Here is a 21,796-nt window from a genome sequence, read left to right on the forward strand (position 1 = left end):
AGGGAATAGGAGATGAGACTTGAGATTGGTTTAAACCGAAAAACCACCCGTGATTTATTAAGAGACTACGGACAACCCTTTTAGACCATGCACCTAGTGCGCTGACTATTTTTCCTGTCATTAAGCTAGCAAAAGAGGGATTTCGGACACACCCTAAGTGCACTTGCTCCACGTGCTTCAGACCGTGTGCTCAGATTGTTCAAATAATGCCCATTATTTTAATGCAAATTATTACATACCTGGAAATCTGTAGAGAGAAAGAGACAAATGATAATACAATTAGCAGGAGGTATAAAAACACGTCAAATATCTCTCCTATTCAATTACGTTTTTTTCTTTCTATTTCTTTAAAAATGCAGAGAATAGATTACAACAAAGCATAAGAGAATAGAAAAATGACTCTATGCGCTGATTAAAGTGTAAATAAACATAATACAAATTATTTTACTATTTAAAAATAATAAAATGATGACTCATAATATATTGTATAATAAAATATATAGAAACAAGTGCTCTTAATACAGGGGGGAAAATTAGCTGATATTTAAAATAGAATAAAAATGTAACTTGATTCTGGCACTCTAAATTCCTCTACTAGGATAGAATAGAATTATGCCTCTTGATACTGGAACTCTGTTTGAAGTGCAAATAAACATAATTGACTAAAAGGTGGACTAGAAAAGGTGGAATAAAAAAATATCATACTTCTCATACTTACTTTGACTCCCTTTATCATTGTTTGAAGATGAGAATTCTGCAGATTGCAGCTGTAACACATAAACACAAGACTAATTATATAATTGTAATTCAGGATGGTTTAAAAAAAACAACAACAACGACATAACAAATCAGATTTTATTTTCTTACCCTTGTAAGCCCAGTCTTAGTGTAGGAAGGAAATGAGGGGGATTTGGAGGCTATATAAAAGAAAAGATGTTTACTGTACTGGCACAAATAGCATTCAAATACTCATCATACAAAAGTATTGGTGCTAAGACCAGCATGTTTTTCCATTAATGATGTATATCATATGGATGCAGTACATTTCTTAAACCAGAAGGGGTCACTACAAGGTCAACCTTTAAACTGGAATCCCAACTATTTTTGGTGACCGCATTCAGTGTAATGAAATAATGAAATGGTTCAAAGTGTTACCTGGACTTTGACCTTTCCCCTAGAGACCTATAACAAATTCTAATCTGATACAGACTATTAATCCCATAACTAAGAAACCACACACAACTACACACACACATTCAAATGTACCTAGATGCATGGGTGTTCTGTCGGGCAGGGACCGTGTTTTCCTGCGGACAGGGGCTGATCTCTCGATCTCCTCCTTTAGTATCAATTTTCCAAGATTAGACTGAATCTGTGACAAAGAGAGAAAGTAAGAGATGAAGAGGGGGTTTCGGGGGTAGGTGGAAACAGTATACTCAGGCTGAGAGACTGAATTGATCAGCATGGCTCCCTGTTTCGACAGGAAATTCAAGAATCCCTAAAGATTTGTCCTTCATTTGAAACCAACTAAGGCCTCCACGTGAAGGTCGAGTGACACAAAAAGATCTTAAAAATAAGAATCAACCCAATAAACCTTTAGAAATTAAGAAAATAAGGTTTAAATAGGACATAAACACTACATGTACTATACTGCCTTTCAAATTTTTGGGGTTGGTTAGACTTTAAAAAAAAAAGCTTTTTAAACTAAGTCTCTTGTGCTCAGTATAAACAGAAATATTTTAAAATATTATTACGAATAAATTAAATGTTTTCTACTTTAATATAATTTCAAATGTAATTTATTCCTGTGATGGCAAAGATGAATTTTCAGCAGTCTTCAGTGTCCCATGATCCGTAACAAATAATTTTAATGTGCTGATTTCCTAATTTGTTCAGGATTCTTTAATAAACATAAAGTAAACAAACAAAAAAAAAACATTTATTTGAAATGGATTTTTATAAAGTTTTGCTGATTTAAATCAAATTGTTTTAATTGATTTAAATCCCCCTTGTGGAACCAAAAATATAAATTTATATATGTATAAAAAATGGAAGAAAAAAACAATTTAAAATAGTTAAACTGTTAAACTGCAGGACTCTGTTAGGCATGTCACACCGTGGACATGCACTGTAATTCTTTGAATATATAATAATTTTACACCTTGTTGAGCTCTTGTTTCTGCATTTTCCGAAGCCTCCACATGTCTTCAGAAAGATCATTTTCATCATACTTATCATCCTCTTCACCCTCCTCTCCCTCAGCTGTTTTGGATGCCACATTCTTTCTCCGTTCTGTCTCTGTTGAACAAAAACAAGACTATGAGATGAAGAGTGTAAGAACGATTGATGAAGAACCGTGCCAATACTACCCCATCATAAAGTAGTGGCTCTATCACAAATGCTACTTAAATTTGAATGTACTGTTAGTGTTGTAAACTAGCACTACACTTCAGCGGTGCATACATAGTCTGTGTTTTGGGGCAGTCGTGGCCTAATGGTTAAAGAGTCAGGTTGCTTTCACATTTGGTTCGATTGTATGGTCTGAACCATAGTTTGATTTCTCCTCACTCCCCCTGTCCCACTGGACTGTTCAGATTATAATATCTGTGTCGGAAACCAGATTGTGTTTGCGTCATCAAAGCAGCAGCTGTTTACCCTGTTGTTTGCAACAGCGAGGGTGAAGATGGTAAAATGCGTTGCTCTTCTCACGTTTATATTTTAGATTTTTAACCAATGATTTTGTTTCCAAAGATTCAGTACGCAATGACACTTGCGTCTTATCTGCTGCAAATGTACTGCAAATGCTCTAAAGAACACTGAAGGCAAGCAGAAATTAGATTTGTTGCTCTCTGCTTGTAGTACACCAGTCACGCTTGCCAGGAAAATGAGTAAAACACACAAACACATTTTAATAAAATCATAAAACATAAACAGTGTAATAATCCGCAATTTAGTACAATTGCATTCATATCAGCAATTAACTATACTGGAGTTCACAGGAACCATACCCTAGACCACCCGAGTTTGGAAGACAGCATCAACATCATCCAAACGAACCGATCTCTTACGTCAGTTGAACCCGGGTGCGCACCAAAAGTGCTAGTGTGAAAGCAGCCTCAGACTGGTAACTCAACTCAGTTGAGATTCTCAGTACCGGTAGCAAATGACTGAGGCGCCTTTGAGCAAGGTGCGTAACCCCCAAAGCTCCCTGGGTGCCACAGCAAAAATGCCTGCCCACTGCTCCGGGTCCAATGTTTGCAGTGTCTACTAATGTGTGTGCACTAACTTGGATGGGTTAAGCACAGAGAACAAATTCCGAGTATGAGTTATCATACTTGGCCTTTACATGGCATATTTCAATATGTAGAAAGAAGGCATGTAGTCTTTCAGTTAAATTTTGATCATATTGATAATTCAGAGGCCTTAGAAATTTGCCTATCAAATATGATACAGTGCAAACTAAATTGCAGATGGTGTTTCTCCTATAATTCCTTAAGAGAAACAAAACATATGTATTACCTATAACAGCTAGTGAGGGTGGACAGGGCCAGTAGTCTGTCTCTATCTTCGAGGGCTGGTTGGGGTCTGGAGGCTGGGCGGCAGGAAACTTCGATGACTCAATGATTAAATCCTCCATGTGTTTAGAGTGTGGAACAGCTGCTGAGACATCTACATCCATTCAAATACACATACATATACTCAATATGCTCAAGAAAATCATTTACATTGAATCTGATATAACAGCAGTACTAATATTTCATACCTTGTTTATATATAGGTGGCTTCTTGAATATGTTGGTTCCGTTGTCTGGAAGGAAAATGAAGGTTGTTTAGTTTTAGTGTGTGATGTTGCCTGAAGTTTCATGGCTGTGTTTGAGTACCAAACCTGGCCTGTGAAAGTGCTGTTGCTGATGTGGGACTTTTGTGCTGACAGTGAAGCTTTTACTCAGCTGTGTGGAGGCAGGAGACGAGCTGCCCGATGACTTGGGCTCTGACCAATCCTGGACATCCTTTGATAGACTGTTCTGGGATTACACATAGAATGACTGTGTGATTGAGAAGCATTTAGAGAGAAGTCTAAAGCAGATAATAAAATAGTTTGATCTTTAAACATGGTAAAATATCTGTGATGCAAGACTACAGGTTGTTTATTGCTTCAGTCATGGGTTTTCAAAAAATAAATAAATCTGATGTTATCAACCGGCAACTTGTCAAAAAAGTTGTCAAAAAGCTATTTCAAAAACCTTAATTTCATATTTTGTTTGATTTGTGTGGTACATGTAGGAACACCTAAACTACTAAAATGTACTAAAATCTAATTTATTCCTGTGATGGCAAAGCTGAATTTTCAGCAGTCTTTAGTGTCACATGATCTTCAAAAATCATTCTAACATTCTGTTTAAGAAATAGTTATTATTATTATTATCAATGATTTTAGTTTAGTATTTTTTGAAAATGTCTTAACTGACTGTTTTTGATCAAAAACCATGCTGACCCCAAACGTTTGAACGGTAGTGCAAATGTAGAACTTCATTTATTCATTTAAATAGTCTTATAATAGTGGTGTGACAAAATAATTTCTAAATTGTTTACATCTCTCAATGTGAGTTCATGTAAAGGACAGTACTAATAATTAGTCAGGAATTAGAAAAATGCTGTTTTAAATGGCTTCAGCTGGAATTCAGACCACAGAACACAGCTGATACTTGACACGGTAGTTCCTAATATTCAACAGAAGTTCGATTTTTACATTGTATTTTTTATTTTAAAAAATTGACAGAATTTGGATAGATGTTTCTAAATACATATACTGCCGTTCAAAAGTTTTTGATCTGTAAGTTGTTTTTAGAAGAAGTCTTTATCTCTTATCAAAAGCTTTCTATTTCAGATAAATACTGTTCTTTTAAACTTTTTATTCATTAAATGATCCTATTTTTTTACACAACTGTTTCAACACTGATAATAATCATAAATGTTTTTTTGAAGATCAAATTATCATATTAGAATGATTTCTGAAGGATCATATGACACTGAGCTGAACACTGCAGAAATAAAAAATGACATTTAAAAAAATATTCAAATACAAAACAATTATTTTAAATTTTTATAATATTTTACAATATTTTTTTATTTTTAATAAAATAATTGAAGCCTTGTTGAGCATAAGAGACTTCTTCAAAAAACATTAAAAATATCACGATCAAAAACATTTGAACGAAAGTGTATATCACATATAAATCAAACAAAATATGAAATGAAAGAAAGTTTTTGAAAGAACACAGTTGATAACATCACAATTTCCAAAATATATTAAGCAGCAAAAACTTCTCTCACCATTGATAATAATAAGAATATTAGAATGATTTCTGAAGCATAGTGACACCGACAGTGTCACTGACACTGAAGAATCGAGAATGGCATAATGATGCGGAAAATCAGCTTTGCATCACAGGGATAATTTATACTTTAAATATATAAAAAAACATAAATAGAAAAATAGAAAACAGTTATTTTTTGTATTTAATTACTGTTATTACTGTATTTAGATCAAATAAATGCAGCCTTGGTGAGCATAAGAGACTTCTTACAAAACATTTAAAAATATTATAACTCCAAACTTTTGAACAGTGATCCTAATTTGTAACCTAAATGTCTGTTATTTGCGAACAGCCCTTTTTCATTACACGACAATTACTTCCGGTCCTCTAATCTGATTGGACAAGCCTCATTGCAAGCGTCATTCTGTTTACAGATATTAGGCTGCATATGACTTATTAGTCATTTTAACCTCACATACAGACATGTACTATACAACTTACCTCTGGAGATGGAGGAGGGGAGATAGAGCGAGGAGATAATGACCTCTAGAGAGAGAAAAAGACAGTGAGGTCAGTTGTTGGCAGTAAGTGAGATATCCAGACATTTCCACAGACAGGTTTACAGAGTTAATGAAGCTTAAAGCTTCCATTACAGCAAAACAAAAAAGGAAATTACAGTGGGAGAGCCGAACTAACATGACGTGTGTGTTTGTGCCTGTGTACTGATCTCTGCCCAGGCTCTCTGATGGCGAGACATCACATCCACCAGGAAACTAATTAGTGAATACATCACACGCTGACAGACAGCCATGTAAGAGGCCCAAAGTATGCCCAGAAAATATCCCCCACACCATTACACCAACACCACCAGTCTGAACCATTCATAAAAAGGAAGGATAAATCCCTTCTTTTATGTTGTTTATGCCAAATTCTGGCCCTATCATCAGAATGGCATAGTAGAAATCGAGACCAGGCAATATTTTTCCATCTTCCATTGTCCAATTTTGGGACAACAATAGATCAGCGATTTCGGACCAACTTGTCTGGCACCAACAGCCATGCCACATTGAAAGTCACTTAAATTCCCCTTCTTAACCATTCTGATGCTCAGTTTGAACTTCAGCAGATCGTCTTCTTGACCATGCCTAATCATGCGTAAATGCATTGAATTGCTAACATATGATATTTGTGTTAACGAGCAATTAAACAGATATACAGTCAAACAAAAAATTATTCATACTCTAGATATATTTTTTTTACTAGTGGGTGCAGAACACTGTAGTTAATTTTATGTAAGTGAGGATAGCAAAATAAAGTAAACTCTGACACATTATACCCAAAATGTCTTCATACAGTGGACTACCAGTCAAATTAATAAATATTTGGGACAAAACTAATTCAGACAGTTTGACCTGACCATGTTTTGCTTAAGTGTTTTTTTAATTAATTGCTAATGCAACCCTTTACACCACAGACTAAATAAAATGAAGCATTGCTTTGTAATTGGTTGACCTAAATTGGTATTATCTAAGGCCCTGTCCACACGGAGAGGCGTTTAGCTGTATACATATACATTTTTTTACCGTATCAGCATTTCGTCCACACAAATCCTGCGTTTTGTAAGCATGAATCCAACATTTTCTGAAACCGGGTCCCAAAGTGGATAAATCTGAAAACAATATTCTTGCGTTTTCGTATGTACAGCAAATCTTTTTTGAAACGGTGATGTCATCACTACTTCCAGCACAGGGAATTAAGGGATTCAACTACAGGCACTGGACATGCGCACATAAATATAGTGTCATTTAATTATCGTATTTGCATTATTGTATGGGTAGGTTTAGGGTTGGGGTAGGTGTAGACGTTAATAAAACACATATGTTAAGTAACAAATGTATTTATCGTGAGATTTTGCCTCACCTCCTACCACTGCTATACCCCCATAGATATCCATAATAAAGGCTAGATGTCTTACAGCAGAGTCACCATCGCCATCACTGGCCGCCATCTTGTCACAGGCAAGCTTTCTGTCAGGCTCTTTGGATCTGATGTAAGGTAAGTGATCTATACGAACATAAATACTTTTATCTCGCTGAAATCTTGAGGAATTTACAAATTGTTTGGTTTCTAACAAACATTATTAACATGGCTACAAATCTTTAACACGTTGAAATGGCAGCTTTTCGTTACGATAAACAACTTAATCGTGCAGCTTGTGTAAAAAAACAACAACTTTCTAGCCGCTATAACTCTGTGCCAGTACTTTATTATGGATATCTATGTATACCCCTTCTAGCCCCAACACTTATTTTTTGTTTTTAGTGTATTTTTGTAGCAGAATTACTGCGCCACACACTGGCCTGGCATGTATACTACATCCTTTTGAGTCGGTTTCGGTGATCTCGTGTGGGGGGCCTAATTGTGTACTTAAATTTAACAGCTGACAGCTGATTGGTTGATTGTAATCCATTACATACCTTTCTATCAAAGTTATCTAACGTTATTAAGATGAATTTGCTCTGACACAGTTTAACTTTGAGTTCTATTTTATTACCATTTTAAAATGTTGAAGGTGTCTGAATACATTTTGGTATGATTGTATAATATACACACCTCTGAGCGATCCAGTGGTGAATAGCTGAAGTGGGGCTCATACATCATCAGGTCAGGCCTCTCTATGTCTAGAATGGCCTTGTCTTTAGGTATAGCTGCTAGATCCTTATACCCAATCACTTGTTTTTCCATTTTGGCCTGTAGACATCAAAAATATGAAAGGAATAGGGAAAATTATTGGCAATCTCAGAGACATAAGGTGTGTCTTAATCAGCTCGCTAGCTCCCTAGCTTGTGAATCCTATTATGTACACAAATTCAGGCACTGGTAAGGACAGTAAGGACCTTGGCTCACTATACTCATCACTTGGCTTGGCTGATGGTAACATGACGACATCCTTATTTTATATTGTCGCAACTAGATTTTATGAATAACAGTAGAAATCAAGCGTAGAATTAGTTCTGGCAGGTCACGTCAGCCAAGCTTGCATCAGTTAATTCTCAGCTTATCCACATCTACCTATTGGAATACAATGCCTATCAGAGCATCTCTCTATATAAGGCCCCTTCAGTATTATCAGCAACTTTATTGCGTTGATTAGGAACTAATTAAACAGTGAATTAGACGGGCAAAACCATCTCACTAGGATTGTCCAATTGGGAATTTAGCGAGAGGGATTCATTCCACACACAAATTTTACCTCAGATTCAAGCTGCTTGATTTGAAAGTGACCTGAGTTAGCATTGCTTATCGCATCACTGCATTATTGGCTCTCCTATTTCAGAGGGACATGCTGCTCCTTTCCGAAATGTCCTATTCTTGTATGTCTGTCTTTTCCAGTATGGGGGAAAAAAATGTAGCATTCAGATTTTTCACTGTCAGTTTGTGTTTGGGTGGATATCAGCATATGGTTTTTGTTTTGGGGGGTTATCACTGCTCTCCCTGCTCTTATCCATGCTTGGCTGCATGGATGGACAGGGAGCTCTTGCCCAGAACAAAATCATACTGCCAAACCAAACTGTATGCTAATTGTCAATAATTTTTTGACGATAGTGGTTGTGACAGAAATCAAGCATAGTGCTAGCTCTGGCAGGTCAAGTTAGTCTGGCTCGCTGACTTGAAGTAAAAAAGTGAACATAAATGAAGTTATAGAAGTTTAAGTTGATTGTTCTGAAAAATGTGGTCACTACAAGTGTGACAAAAAAAAATTTCAGGACCAATTCATGTTTATCGCGTTTTTTTTCACCCTGTGTGTACCAGTTTCATACCATTCTAATAAAGTAAAAAGGCAAAACGTAAGATTTTATGGTAAAAAATGACAAAGAGCACCAGAGTGTTAAAATTACAGACTCCCTGATCAGTGCCCTGACTACTGAACTAGGGAGCTGATTGAGGCGCACCCATAAACATGCTATGAAAATCTTTATTTTGCTTTGAAAGAACTAATTTGTTGTCATGACTAGTTATCTAATCTTACAGTAGGCTTATGCAGTAACATCTGGAAAAGCATGCTGAGAATTATATCCCAACATGCACTGCTATACACACCACTATAGTGACTGCTGGGGATCCAGGAACACCTCCTGCACGTAGAGAGCAAACAGTGCCCGGGGAGGTACGGGACGATTGCTGTTCTCACACAGACACACACACACGTACACACACACACACACACACACACACACACACACACACACACACACACACACACACACACACACACACACACACACACACACACACACACACACACACACACACACACACACACACACACACACACACAGATCAAAGGTCAAACATATAATCTGTTTATTAGTTTTTTTGATTACCTATTATAATTACGAACAAATAAGAAATCTACTTAGAAAGAATGTTTGCTTTTAAATACCTTATGCAGCATCATTTTGAAAGAGAAAGCGCTCCCTTTATGAGGTCACTGTGGAAAAAGAAGGAACATAGATGAGAACAAGGCTTCAGATGGATGTCAATGGCCTATAAAACACTAAATGCAGATCTACTTCAAGTCAGATTATCAGGCAGCTGAGATTTTATGTGACTTTACATGAGTGTACTGCGTGTATGCAGAGAAACTTTAATGTAGGCTATATCCAACTTTATATAGAGAGATAATAGTTTACATTTTGTGATTATATAGGCTAAAATTCACTAAAGCCCTATTCATGTATTGCATGCCACCTAAGTGATAGAATTCGGATGGTAATTTATTCACGGTGGAGGAACGAGTTTTGTGATCCTGTGCACCTTGGAACACTGCTCACGCGGTCAGTCGAATTACTGTCTACTGTAAAAAATGTATTTGCTTGGAATAATAAGAATAAAATCATATTTATGAGGGTGGTGGGTGAAAAACACAGATATTCTGGATTCGGACGGCAATAAAATCACAGACTAGCCCCTGTAAATGATTAAAATACCTTACGAAACCACAAGAAACAATTCCCGTCCGAATAGGGCTTTAGCCGAGAATTGTGTGACCAGGATTGATTTACAGATGCTTTCAAATATCACCTTCATCAGCTTTAAGTCAAAAGACTCTAGCAGGTTGCAGAAAGTTTCCTATCTAACATCATTTATGACTTGCAGGGTTGGCAGAATAATAATTATACACTGTTTAATAATAGGCCAGAGGAGAACTGGCACCCCGACTGAGTCTGGTTTCTCCCAAGGTTTATTTTTCTCCATCATGCCTGATGGAGTTTTGGTTCCTTGCCACTGTCGCCTTTGGCTTGGCTTGCTCAGTTGGGGACACTAAAACTATGATCCAAGTTATTCAACTAAATATACAAATTAAACGTATTAATTAGGTAATAATTAAATTATTTAATTAACATATTAAATTCTATAAACTATCCAAATCAAACTAGCCAAATCAAATTTTGTTGCAATATTGTCCTGTTTAACACTGTGAAGCTGCTTTGAAACAATCGTCATTGTAAAAGCGCTATATAAATAAAGTTGATTGATTGATTGATTGATTGATTGATTGATTGATTGATTGATTGATTGATTGATTGATTGATTGATTGATTGAGAAAGTTACAAATACATACAAAGTACAAAAAAGTCAACATTGTAAGGACCTTAAAATCTTCTGCAGTCAAAAGACTATGAGCACAAGGACAGTGTTTCTTTGGGCTTTTCTGATGGATTGTGAGTATTTTTTATTCTACTGAAAAGAACACATTTCTCACTCCTTTGAAAAAAGAACCCTGCAGCATGTCTGTACAATAAAACACTGCTAAAAATACAGGAAGTGACTGGATGGTTCATATCAGAAATTCAGATAAATATGCTCATGGAGATCTTGTCAACTTAATGGTTCTCATTATGAAGCCAGACCCTGTGAGTGTAAAGGGTTTTAAAATGGACAGAGGTCTAAATGGATTTCTGTGGCTAATGTATGCAATTAAAAGCTCATTGGTCTTGGCTATATTGTCAGTTTCAGATTAGGTCTGTTCTGGATTTGACAAAGAAAAAAACAAACAATCAATGCATATAGTCAAACCAATAGGAAAGACAATACAATTTCTCTTTTGTATCACGTTTGGTCCTCCATAGACTCAACAACCCTGTTGAAAAAAACACACACAAAAAACAGCATATGATTTGAGGCATAGCAGCTGGTCCTTAGTTGGTCATGAGCTGGTTTAAGCTGCCCTTATGAAAAATAAATGTAATCAAGTGTTCTATTAGTATACTAAACATAAAAGAGTATACTTTCAGTCTACCTTTTATAGAGTTTTCAGAAATATACTTAAAATCTCCTGAAGCATCAAAAATACATTTTGGTCCAAAAATCCCAAAAACTACAACTTTATTCAGCATTGTCTTCTCTTCTGGTTTGGTTTTCAATCCTCAAATTAAGATTCAACCTGTTGTGAATCAGCGTATTGATTCATGATTCGGATCGCGTGTCAAACTGCTGAAATCACGTGACATTGGCGATCCGAATCATGAATCAATACGCTGATTCATAACCGGTTGAATCTTTATTTGAGGATAAACACTACCAGTGGATATATTCCACTGGTAGTGTACGTAGGAGGAAAATCTACTTTACTCTTTACCTGAATTTTCCAGCTATCCATATTTTCAATGTTATACGGTAGGGGGCGCTATGACACATCTAGTTTAGAATCTCTGGATCAAAATACAAAGAAGAAGCTGAAACAAGTGGTAGAAGATTGCTCACGCAAATGTAAAATAACGTGGTCATCAAACATTAAACAGCATGTACATCAAAACTGCTTTGGGGGTGTTGATGGATCTCTATCTACTCCATCCATGTTTTGATCATTGTTCTTAATCTGATTAAGGCGTAGTCTTTGACAAAAATTAGATTTTTCTCAACTTTTTGATTAAAATGTTGCCTTTCTTTAAGAAACTTACCCACATAGGTTGATAAAAAAGGATGCATGAAGTAACTAGCTCCAGCTCAGGACCAACTAAGGACCAGCGTAAACCAGCTGCCATGCTTTAAAACATACCTAACCAGCAAATGCTTTTTTTCCAACAGGGAATTTCTCAAAACCCATTTCTGAACATCTTTAAAAGATACGTAGACCACATTTACATTTACATTTAATCATTTAGCAGACGCTTTTATCCAAAGCGACTTACAAAAAAGGGTAGAGCAATAGAAGCAACGAAACAAACAAAGCCAACAACCTGTAAGAGCTGTAACAAATCTCAATTAATTAGCACAGTACACAACTTTTTTTTTTTTTTTTTTTTTTTTTTTTTTTTTTTTTTTTTTTATAGCCAGCTACAACAAATACTCACGTACGGAAAATACAGAACACTGGATTTGGATAGCTATGATAACAACCCATTAGGACTAAGGCTGATGCCCCAACTGTTGTCGTTAATGCGGATTCAGTGGCCCAATGGGTTGGTTTTGTATGGCATTCTAGCTAAACGCGCAGCAATAGCCATCGACAGCAAAAACTCACGTACGCAAAATACAGAACACTGGATTTTTGTAGCTATGATAACTATGTAACATACCCGCCTGAAGGCACAAATCCGGATGAGAGACGTAGATATGATCAGTAAGTGCTATTCTGTATTGGTCAAGTGCAATAGGAAAAGTGCAATTGGAAAAGATGTGTCTTAAGATGTTTTTTAAAAATGGCTACAGACTCGGCAGCACGAATTGAGATCGGCAGGTCATTCCACCAGGTGGGAACGGTCCAGGAAAATGTCCGTGAGAGCGATTTCATGCCTCTTTGGGAAGGAACCACGAGGCGCCGCTCATTCGCAGAACGCAAGCTTCTGGAGGGTGTGTAAGTCTGAACAATTGAGTTTAGGTATAATGGTGCAGAACCAGTGGTTGTTTTGTAGGCGAGAAATAGAGCCTTGAATTTGATGCGAGCAGCCATTGGCAACCAGTGCAGTTTGATGAAGAGAGGCGTAACATGCGTTCTCTTCGGCTCATTAAAGACCACTCTCGCCGCTGCATTCTGGATCAGCTGCAAGGGTTTGATAGTGCATGCTGGAAGCCCAGCCAGAAGAGCATTACAATAATCCAGTCTGGAGAGAACAAGAGCTTGAACCAGGAGTTGTGCAGCCTGTTCTGATAGGAAGGGTCTAATCTTTCTAATGTTGTATAAAGCAAATCTGCAGGACCGGGCTGTTGCAGTAATGTGGTCAGTGAAGTTTAACTGGTCATCAATCACAACTCCAAGGTTCCTGGCTGTCCTTGATGGAGTTATGGTCGATGAACCAAGCTGAATGGAGAAATTTTGATGAAGTGCTGGGTTGGTTGAGAAAACAAGTAATTCTGTCTTTGCAAGATTGAGTTTAAGATGATGCTCTTTCATCCAGTCAGAAATGTCTGTCAGACAGGCAGCGATACTAACACTGACTGTAGGATCATCTGGTTGAAATGAGAAGTAGAGTTGAGTGTTATCAGCATAGCAGTGATAGGAAAAGCCATGTTTCTGAATGACGGAACCTAATGATGACATGTAGATGGAGAAGAGAAGTGGTCCAAGGACTGAGCCCTGGGGAACCCCAGTAGCTAGATGATGTGACTTAGACACTACACCTCTCCATGACACCCTGTAGGACCTACCAGAGAGGTAAGACCTGAACCACTGGAGGGCAGTTCCTGAGATACCCATCGTCTTAAGTGTTGACAGGAGGATCTGGTGGTTAACTGTGTCAAAAGCAGCAGACAGATCCAGCAGAATGAGCACTGAGGATTTGGAAGCTGCTTTTGCCAGTCTCAGTGCCTCAGTTACCGAGAGCAAGGCAGTCTCAGTCGAATGGCCGCTTTTGAAGCCGGATTGGTTGTTGTCTAGGAGGTTGTCCCTTTCAAGAAACATAGAGAGTTGATTGAACACAACTCGCTCAAGGGTCTTTGCAATGAAAGGCAGAAGGGATACCGGTCGGTAGTTTTCTAAAAGTGCTGGATTCAGAGAGGGTTTCTTAAGCAGTGGGGTTACCCGAGCCTGCTTAAATTCTGTGGGAAAGGTTCCCGTATGAAGAGAAGTGTTGACAATGTGAGTGAGTGCAGGAGTGATTGAAGAAGAAATGGCCTGAAGGAGGTGAGTGGGTATAGGATCAAGTGGACAGGTAGTAGGGTGATTGGAAAGGATGAGTTTAGAAATATCTGCCTCGGAGAGCGGAGAGAAGGATGGAAGCGTGTTCGTGTTAGTTGTTGAGATGTGCTTGTCAGTTTGTGATGAGGAGAACTGTTTGCAGATCAGGGATGTTTTGTTTGTAAAAAATGATGCAAAGTCATCAGCTGTAAGAGTTGATGAAGGAGGGGGAGGAGGAGGACAAAGGAGAGAGGAGAATGTTTTAAAGAGTTTGCGAGAGTCAGAGCATTTGTTGATTTTGTTGTGGTAGTATGTTGTTTTAGCAGTGGAGACATTTGTAGAGAAAGAAGAGAGAAGCGACTGATACAAGGTAAGGTCAGTATAGTTTTTAGATTTCTGCCATTTCCTCTCTGCCGCCCTGAGTCCAGAGCGATGTTCACGGAGAACTTCAGACAGCCAGGGGGCAGATGGGGTGGGGCGGGCTGGTCTGGATGAGAGGGGGCAAAAACTGTCTAAGGAGGATGTTAGAGTGGAGCAAAGAGTGTTGGTAGCACTGTTAGTGTCCAGTGCTGAGAACTGAGCAGGTGGAGGGAGTGACGATGAAACCATAGTGGATAGGCGAGAGGGAGAGAGGGAGCGTAGATTACGCCGAAAGGTAATCTGTGTAGGAGTGCGTGTTGTATCAGGAGTCAGTATGAGGTTAAGAGTGATGAGAAAGTGGTCTGAGGTGTGTAATGGAGTAACTAAAGTGTTGTCCGTGGAGCAGTTGCGTGTGTATACAAGGTCTAATTGGTTACCTGATCTGTGAGTAGCCGTAGTAGATACTAACTTAAGGTCAAATGAAGTCAGTAGAGTGCTGAAGTCTGCAGCTAGGTGTTTATCAAGATGGATGTTGAAGTCACCCAGCAGAATCAGTGGACTGCCATCCTCAGGGAAGCTAGAAAGTAACACATCCAACTCCTCCACAAAGTTACCGAGGTGACCTGGAGGACGATAGACCACTACCACATGGATTTTAACAGGGTGAGTAACAGTGATTGAGTGCGATTCAAATGAACTGGCCGGTAGAGATGGTAATGGATCAAATTTCCAATCATTTGAGATAAGCAAACCAGTACCCCCACCCCTCCCAATAGGCCGAGGAGTGTGTGAAAAAGTTAAATTGGTTGAAAGGGCTGCAGGAGTGGCAGTGTCCTCTGGTTTGATCCAGGTCTCAGTAAGGGCCATGAGGCTGAGCTGAGAATGAGTCCCAATAGATGAAATGAAGTCTGCTTTGTTTACAGCAGGCTGACAATTCCAGAGACCAATTGGAATAGAGAGTAAAGTAGCAGAGGATGTTAGGATATAGCGCAAATTATTAGGATTGCGGCGTCTTGTGCGTACAGAGCGTGAATTACGAGTGCTAGTAGTTATAGTTGAGATTTGAAAGCACATGGTGAATACAGATCAGAGAAAAGGCCAGATCGGAATTAGAAAAGAACCGAACACAAATAATGAAAGGAAGATGATACTCAAGTGGCTTGTCGAGGTCCTTGCTCGCGAGGAGTTGCACAGGGAAGAGTTGAAGTCTTTACACTCGTCGGTCTTCACACAAGGAGGGCTTCACACTGCCGCTTTCGCTGCCGCGGACTATCACGCTATTTATACTCACTTGAGTATCGTTATTGAAAGCAGCTGGGAACGCCCCCAACAAACTGACTCCCAACGTGGCAAAGACCAAACAAATGCTAACTCAACAAATGCTAACTCCCACACACACCACCAGAATACACCAAAACTACTAATACACACCACTGCACCACACAGACACACTTATCCAACAACAAATGAACAAACAATCAAAAATGAGAAAAGTTACAAACACTTACACAGTAGTTGTCTATCAGTCAATCAATGCTTCACCTCTAGCCAGCTGCTAACAAACACACGAGGCTTTTAATACCTCGCTGGCCACGCCCCCAACAAACTGACTCCCAACGTGGCAAAGACCAAACAAATGCTAACTCAACAAATGCTAACTCCCACACACACCACCAGAATACACCAAAACTACTAATACACACCACTGCACCACACAGACACACTTATCCAACAACAAATGAACAAACAATCAAAAATGAGAAAAGTTACAAACACTTACACAGTAGTTGTCTATCAGTCAATCAATGCTTCACCTCTAGCCAGCTGCTAACAAACACACAAGGCTTTTAATACCTCGCTGGCCACGCCCCCAACAAACTGACTCCCAACGTGGCAAAGACCAAACAAATGCTAACTCAACAAATGCTAACTCCCACACACACCACCAGAATACACCAAAACTACTAATACACACCACTGCACCACACAGACACACTTATCCAACAACAAATGAACAAACAATCAAAAATGAGAAAAGTTACAAACACTTACACAGTAGTTGTCTATCAGTCAATCAATGCTTCACCTCAATGCAGACCACTGCCATCTATATCAAGCAAATTAATGTCATAAATGAACCAATTATCAGGAAATACACTCTTAATGCATACAGTCTCACTTTTCTTTTTTAAGGTAAAAACAAACAAACAAACAAACAAAATGTTTTAAGTAGAACTTTAAATCCTAAATTAAATCATTGTTTACTGTGTTAAATAAAAATTTGTTTAAAATTTGTTCTGAAACCTTGTCAGAGACATGTCAATGGAGTGAATGTAGAGACATTTGTAATATAATTCTGTGGATTCTGAAACCGGATTGTGCCACACATGTGATTTTTGAAGACTTGGGTTTGCTATGACTTGAGATAAACACAAAGGTTTGCATGTGGAAACTTTGGAATGTGCACCATGGACATGAGCTTTAATGGACATTCATGGATTAGGGTTTGGTGAATGGACTTTCCGCATTATTGTCTTTAACATGATCTTTATCGTCATCATCTTCTTCATCACCATAGTCTATTATTTCAAATAGTGAAATAATATTCCTTTCTTGATCTGCGCTGTGTTCACATTCTTTTGACCTGACATTTGAAGGTAGCGTGTGCATGCGTGCGTGTGTGTGTATAGGAATGTTTTTGTGACATATGAGGACACAAATGGGTATAATGACATTGGTATGACACAGGTATTACAAGGAGAGGGTGAAATATGAGGACATTGGCCATGTCCCCACCTTTCAAAATGCTTATAAATCACCCCAAAACACCCCAAAACACTATCACCCAAAAACAGATACAACTTATATTGCTATGCTGTTGGTTTTTGAGGGTAAAAACATGTAAGATTTCTCTTTGTGTCTATGAAAGGGTCTACAAAGATAAAAAATATGCAAATGATTGAGAAGTATTTCTTGTTTTTTTACATTACAGACTTGAAAGGGTTGTATTGAAATATAGGGATTCCCACCCTATGAAAACAGAATTATAACTAATACCATTGTGAGATCAAGGAAACGGTTATACGCTGTCGTGTGAACGTACTCTGAAGGCACACTCCCACCAAGAACAATAACGATAACGAAAGATAATTGTATATTAGCAGATAAATTGAGCCAGGATCACAAAGCTATCCTTGCTTAATCCCTTATCCTAGTTTTATGCAATAGGCCCCTGGCCCAGAAAACGATTGTGTGCGCATCTTGACGTCTTCTGTTGTGAAACACCGCCTCTACAGCACATCTAATTCAGTAGCTCTGCCCACCGACTCATGGAGCTGTTCGGATCACGTTAGCCAGCAGCAATAAACATGCCGAAGAAGATAGCAAGATATTGCGCCTTTTCTGGTTGTGGAACAACACAGTTGCTGCATAAGCTTCCTTCGGATCCTAATATTAGGAATGAGTGGATGAACTTTATTTTTAATGAAGTTCCAGGTCACAGGGGGAAGACATTATACGTGTGTTTGCTTCATTTCACTGCGAAATCATTTGTAAACAAGTCTTAGGGCGATGCTGGATTTGCATGTTTTTTATATGTAATAGTATTGCATTGTTATAGATCTGACTCAGACATGGCTCGCAAAGCCCAACGTCCCGGGGCTGTGTGTTTTCCAGATGGGCTACCAAAACATAAGCCTGTCGGCAGGCCGGTGATTCTCAAATAGTGAAATAATATTCCTTTCTTGATCTGCGCTGTGTTCACATTCTCTTGACTTGACATTTGAAGGGTGCGTGTGTGTGTGTGTGTGTGTGTGTGCGTGCGTGTTTGTGTGTATAGGAATGTTTTTGTGACATATGAGGACACAAATGTGTATAATGACATTGGTATGACATAGGTATTACAAGGAGAGGGTGAAATATGAGGACACTGGCCATGTCCCCACCTTTCAAAATGCTTATAAATCGTACAGGATGAGTTTTTTTTAGAAAGTAAAAAAAATAATGTTTCATGTGATGGGTAGGTTAAGGGGCAGGGGCAGTGGGGGCAGTGTAAAGGAGATAGAAAATACAGTTTGTACAGTATAAAAACCATTACGCCTATGGAATGTCCCATATGTCACAAAAACAAATGTGTGCGCGGTTCACTCTTATATCCACCGATCGGGCCAGCCATGTAATACAAAAATAATATTCCAATCAATCACGGGAGGATAAGAAATAAATCATTGTTTTTGTTTGAAAAAGATGTTTACAAGCCCTGTGATCGAGAGAATCATTCCAGTTGCCGCTTTCAAAACAATCCCTCCCTCATGTGAACTGAACTGAAGGGGAGCTGGAGCTCATTAAACATGCAAATATTATCCAATCCTAGCCCATCAAAACCCAGCATTCAGGAGAGAGCCTTAAAACCGGTGTAGAAAATAGCCCAATACGTATTAGTTATGATGTTTTTGAATGTAAAAAACACACAAATGTCATTAGTTGACCTAAGACAACAGTATTAAAAAAATAAAAAAGCCAGTTCATGACACCTTTAACTGTGGTTTATTAAACCTGAATTCAATTTCTCTAGCCACAGCAAGGCTTGATAAGTGCCACGCCTGTTCTCAGTCAGGAAATCACTTAAATAGGACCTGCCTGAACAAAGGGAAGTAGACCTAAAGATCTCCAAAAGCATGCGGAGATCCAAAAAACAACAAAAAAACCTCAGGAACTGAGAAAGAAAGTAATTAAGATCTATCAGTCTGGAAAAAGGTTATAAAAACATTTATAAAGCTTTGGGACTCTAGTGAACCACAATGATAGCCATTAACCACAAATGGTGAAAACATGGGACAGTGGTTAACCTCCAAATCATTGAATGTGCCCAGTTGACCAAAATTACCCCAAGAGGTCACACTTGCCTTAGTTAAGGTCTGTGTTCATGACTCCACCATAGAAAGAGACTGGAAAAAGAGTTCCAAGACGAAAACCACTGCTGAGCAAAAAAACATTAAGGCTCGTCTCATTTTTGCCAGAAAACATCTTGATTATCCCCACGACTTTTGGCAAAATACTCAGTAGACTGACGATACAAAGGTTAAACTTTTTGGAAAGTGTGTGTCCCATTACATCTGGTGTAAAAGTAACATTGCATTTCAGAAAAAGAACATCATACCAACAGTAAAATATGGTGGTGGTAGTGTGATGGTCTGGGGCTGTTTTGCTGCTTCGTGACCTGGAAGACTTGCTGTGATAAATGGAACCATGAATTCAGCTTTCTACCAAAAAATCCTGAAGGAGAATGTCCGGCCATCTGTTCGTGACCTCAAGCTGAAGCAAACTTGGTTTCTGCAGGAGGACAATGACCCAAATCACACCAGCAAGTCCATGGCTGAAGAAAAACAAATTGAAGACATGGGAGTGGCCTTGTTAAAGTCCTGACCTGAAGCCTATTGAGATGCTGTGGCATGACCTTAAAAGGCAGTTCATGCTTGAAAACCCTCCAATAAAGCTGAATTACAACAATTCCGCAAAGATGAGAAGGAGAAAATTCCCCCACAGCGCTGTAAAAGACTCATCGCAAGTTATTGCAAATGCTTGATTGCAGTTGTTGCTGCTAACGGTGACCCAACCAGTTCATTTTTTCACACATCACTTTTTCACACAGGGCCACTTTTAGGTTAAGATTTTGTTTTCCCTTAATAATAACAACCTTCATTTAAAAACTGCATTTTGTTATTTTTGACTAATATTTAAATTATTACGCTTGATGATCTGGAATCAGGATGGGGGCAAACACTTTTTTCACACCACTGTAGTTCTATTTTAGATATTTTCAACAAAAATGCAACCCCAAAATACTTACTGGACATCCATGCAGAGTCCCACAAGGCTCAATTCTTGCACCATGTTCAACTTATATATGGTCCTACTGACTCAAAAAAGGAGAACGAACCAAACTGCTCAGCTATGCAGATATCATGTTCTACTTAACCCTATCACCTAATGACCCATTGATTCCCTGTGCAAATGCATTTATTAAACGAATTGTTGGATGTGCCAAAACTTTATTCAGTTAAAACAAAGACAAATCTAAAGTCACTGCATTTGGAAGCAAATAACTCAGGAATCTTGGTGTGATTTTAGAGTCTGACCTTCCTTTTCATGTCAAAGCAATAACTAGAAAAGCATACTATAATCTCAAAAAATATTGCAGGAATGAGATTTTTTGTTTCCAGTCAAGACTTAAAGAAAGTTGTTAATGCTTTTATCACCAGAAGGGTGGACTACTGTAATAGACTCCTCACTGGCCTTCCCCAAAAGACCATTTAAAAGATGCAACTCATCCAGAATGCTGTTGCCAGGACCAGAAAATCTGAACTTATCACACCAGTCTTCACTGGCTTCCAGTACCATTAAGGATTGTCTTTAAAGTACTATTACTAGTTTATGAATTACTCAATGGTTTGTTTTGTGCACAAAAAAGTATTTCTGATCACTTCAAAACATTAAGGGGGGGGGGGGGGGGGTGAAACACTCAGTTTCAGTCAGTGTCATGTCAATCTTGAGTACCTATAGAGTAGCATTGCATCCTGCATATCTCCGAAAAGTCTTTATTTTTTTAATAATTATATAAGAAAGATGCGCTGTTCCGAGTCTTTCCGAAAAAAGCAGAGCGGGTGGGGGCGTGTCGTGTGAGCGGAGCTAAATAATGACGTGTGCTGGAATCAGACCCAGAGGCTGCAGTTGAACAGGAGCAGCAGCAAAAACGACTAGAGCAGGACGTCTCTATGTGGTACAAGTTATACACTAACTATATAATATGCTTAGCGGCTTGTGTTATTTACATATTTATACTTGAATTATATCGTCGTATTTTTGTCTTTGAAGGTGTACATGTGGGAAGTGCAGTTGTGCACGTGTGTTTGTGTGTTAACGCGTGGTTTGTGTAGACAGTAAGCGGACTAAAAAAAACAGACATTTGAAGCAGTCTCACTCACTCTTCTAACGTTG

General features: G+C 38.4%; 1 protein-coding gene across 17 annotated transcripts in view; it reads right to left on the reverse strand.

The window, feature by feature from the left end:
- LOC137038544 (dematin-like) overlaps positions 1 to 21,796 on the reverse strand; it is a 75,165-nt gene that overhangs the window by 6,061 nt on the left and 47,308 nt on the right. For 4 of the 17 annotated variants that reach the window (XR_010897497.1, XR_010897496.1, XR_010897498.1 and 1 more), the window contains exons 3-13: positions 9,763 to 9,810; positions 9,420 to 9,500; positions 7,932 to 8,069; positions 5,820 to 5,864; positions 3,887 to 4,025; positions 3,764 to 3,808; positions 3,520 to 3,669; positions 2,162 to 2,298; positions 1,267 to 1,372; positions 868 to 917; positions 719 to 767 (exon numbers count right to left, since the gene is read on the reverse strand). Coding sequence is in view for 2 of the 17 variants with exons in the window: in XM_067413199.1 (XP_067269300.1) it covers positions 719 to 767; positions 868 to 917; positions 1,267 to 1,372; positions 2,162 to 2,298; positions 3,520 to 3,669; positions 3,764 to 3,808; positions 3,887 to 4,025; positions 5,820 to 5,864; positions 7,932 to 8,069; positions 9,420 to 9,500; positions 9,763 to 9,777 (955 nt within the window). In the remaining 15 variants the exon portion in view is untranslated. Of the gene's footprint in view, positions 1 to 203; positions 248 to 718; positions 768 to 867; positions 918 to 1,266; positions 1,373 to 2,161; positions 2,299 to 3,519; positions 3,670 to 3,763; positions 3,809 to 3,886; positions 4,026 to 5,819; positions 5,865 to 7,931; positions 8,070 to 9,419; positions 9,501 to 9,762; positions 9,811 to 15,237; positions 15,287 to 16,308; positions 16,561 to 16,852; positions 16,908 to 19,704; positions 19,779 to 19,958; positions 20,175 to 21,796 lie in introns of those variants that run through there. The other 13 variants (XR_010897505.1, XR_010897500.1, XR_010897506.1 and 10 more) reach the window with 9 other exon arrangements.

The sequence above is a fragment of the Pseudorasbora parva genome, chromosome 13 (assembly GCF_024679245.1).
Source record: "Pseudorasbora parva isolate DD20220531a chromosome 13, ASM2467924v1, whole genome shotgun sequence".
Classification (NCBI taxonomy): Eukaryota; Metazoa; Chordata; class Actinopteri; order Cypriniformes; family Gobionidae; genus Pseudorasbora; species Pseudorasbora parva.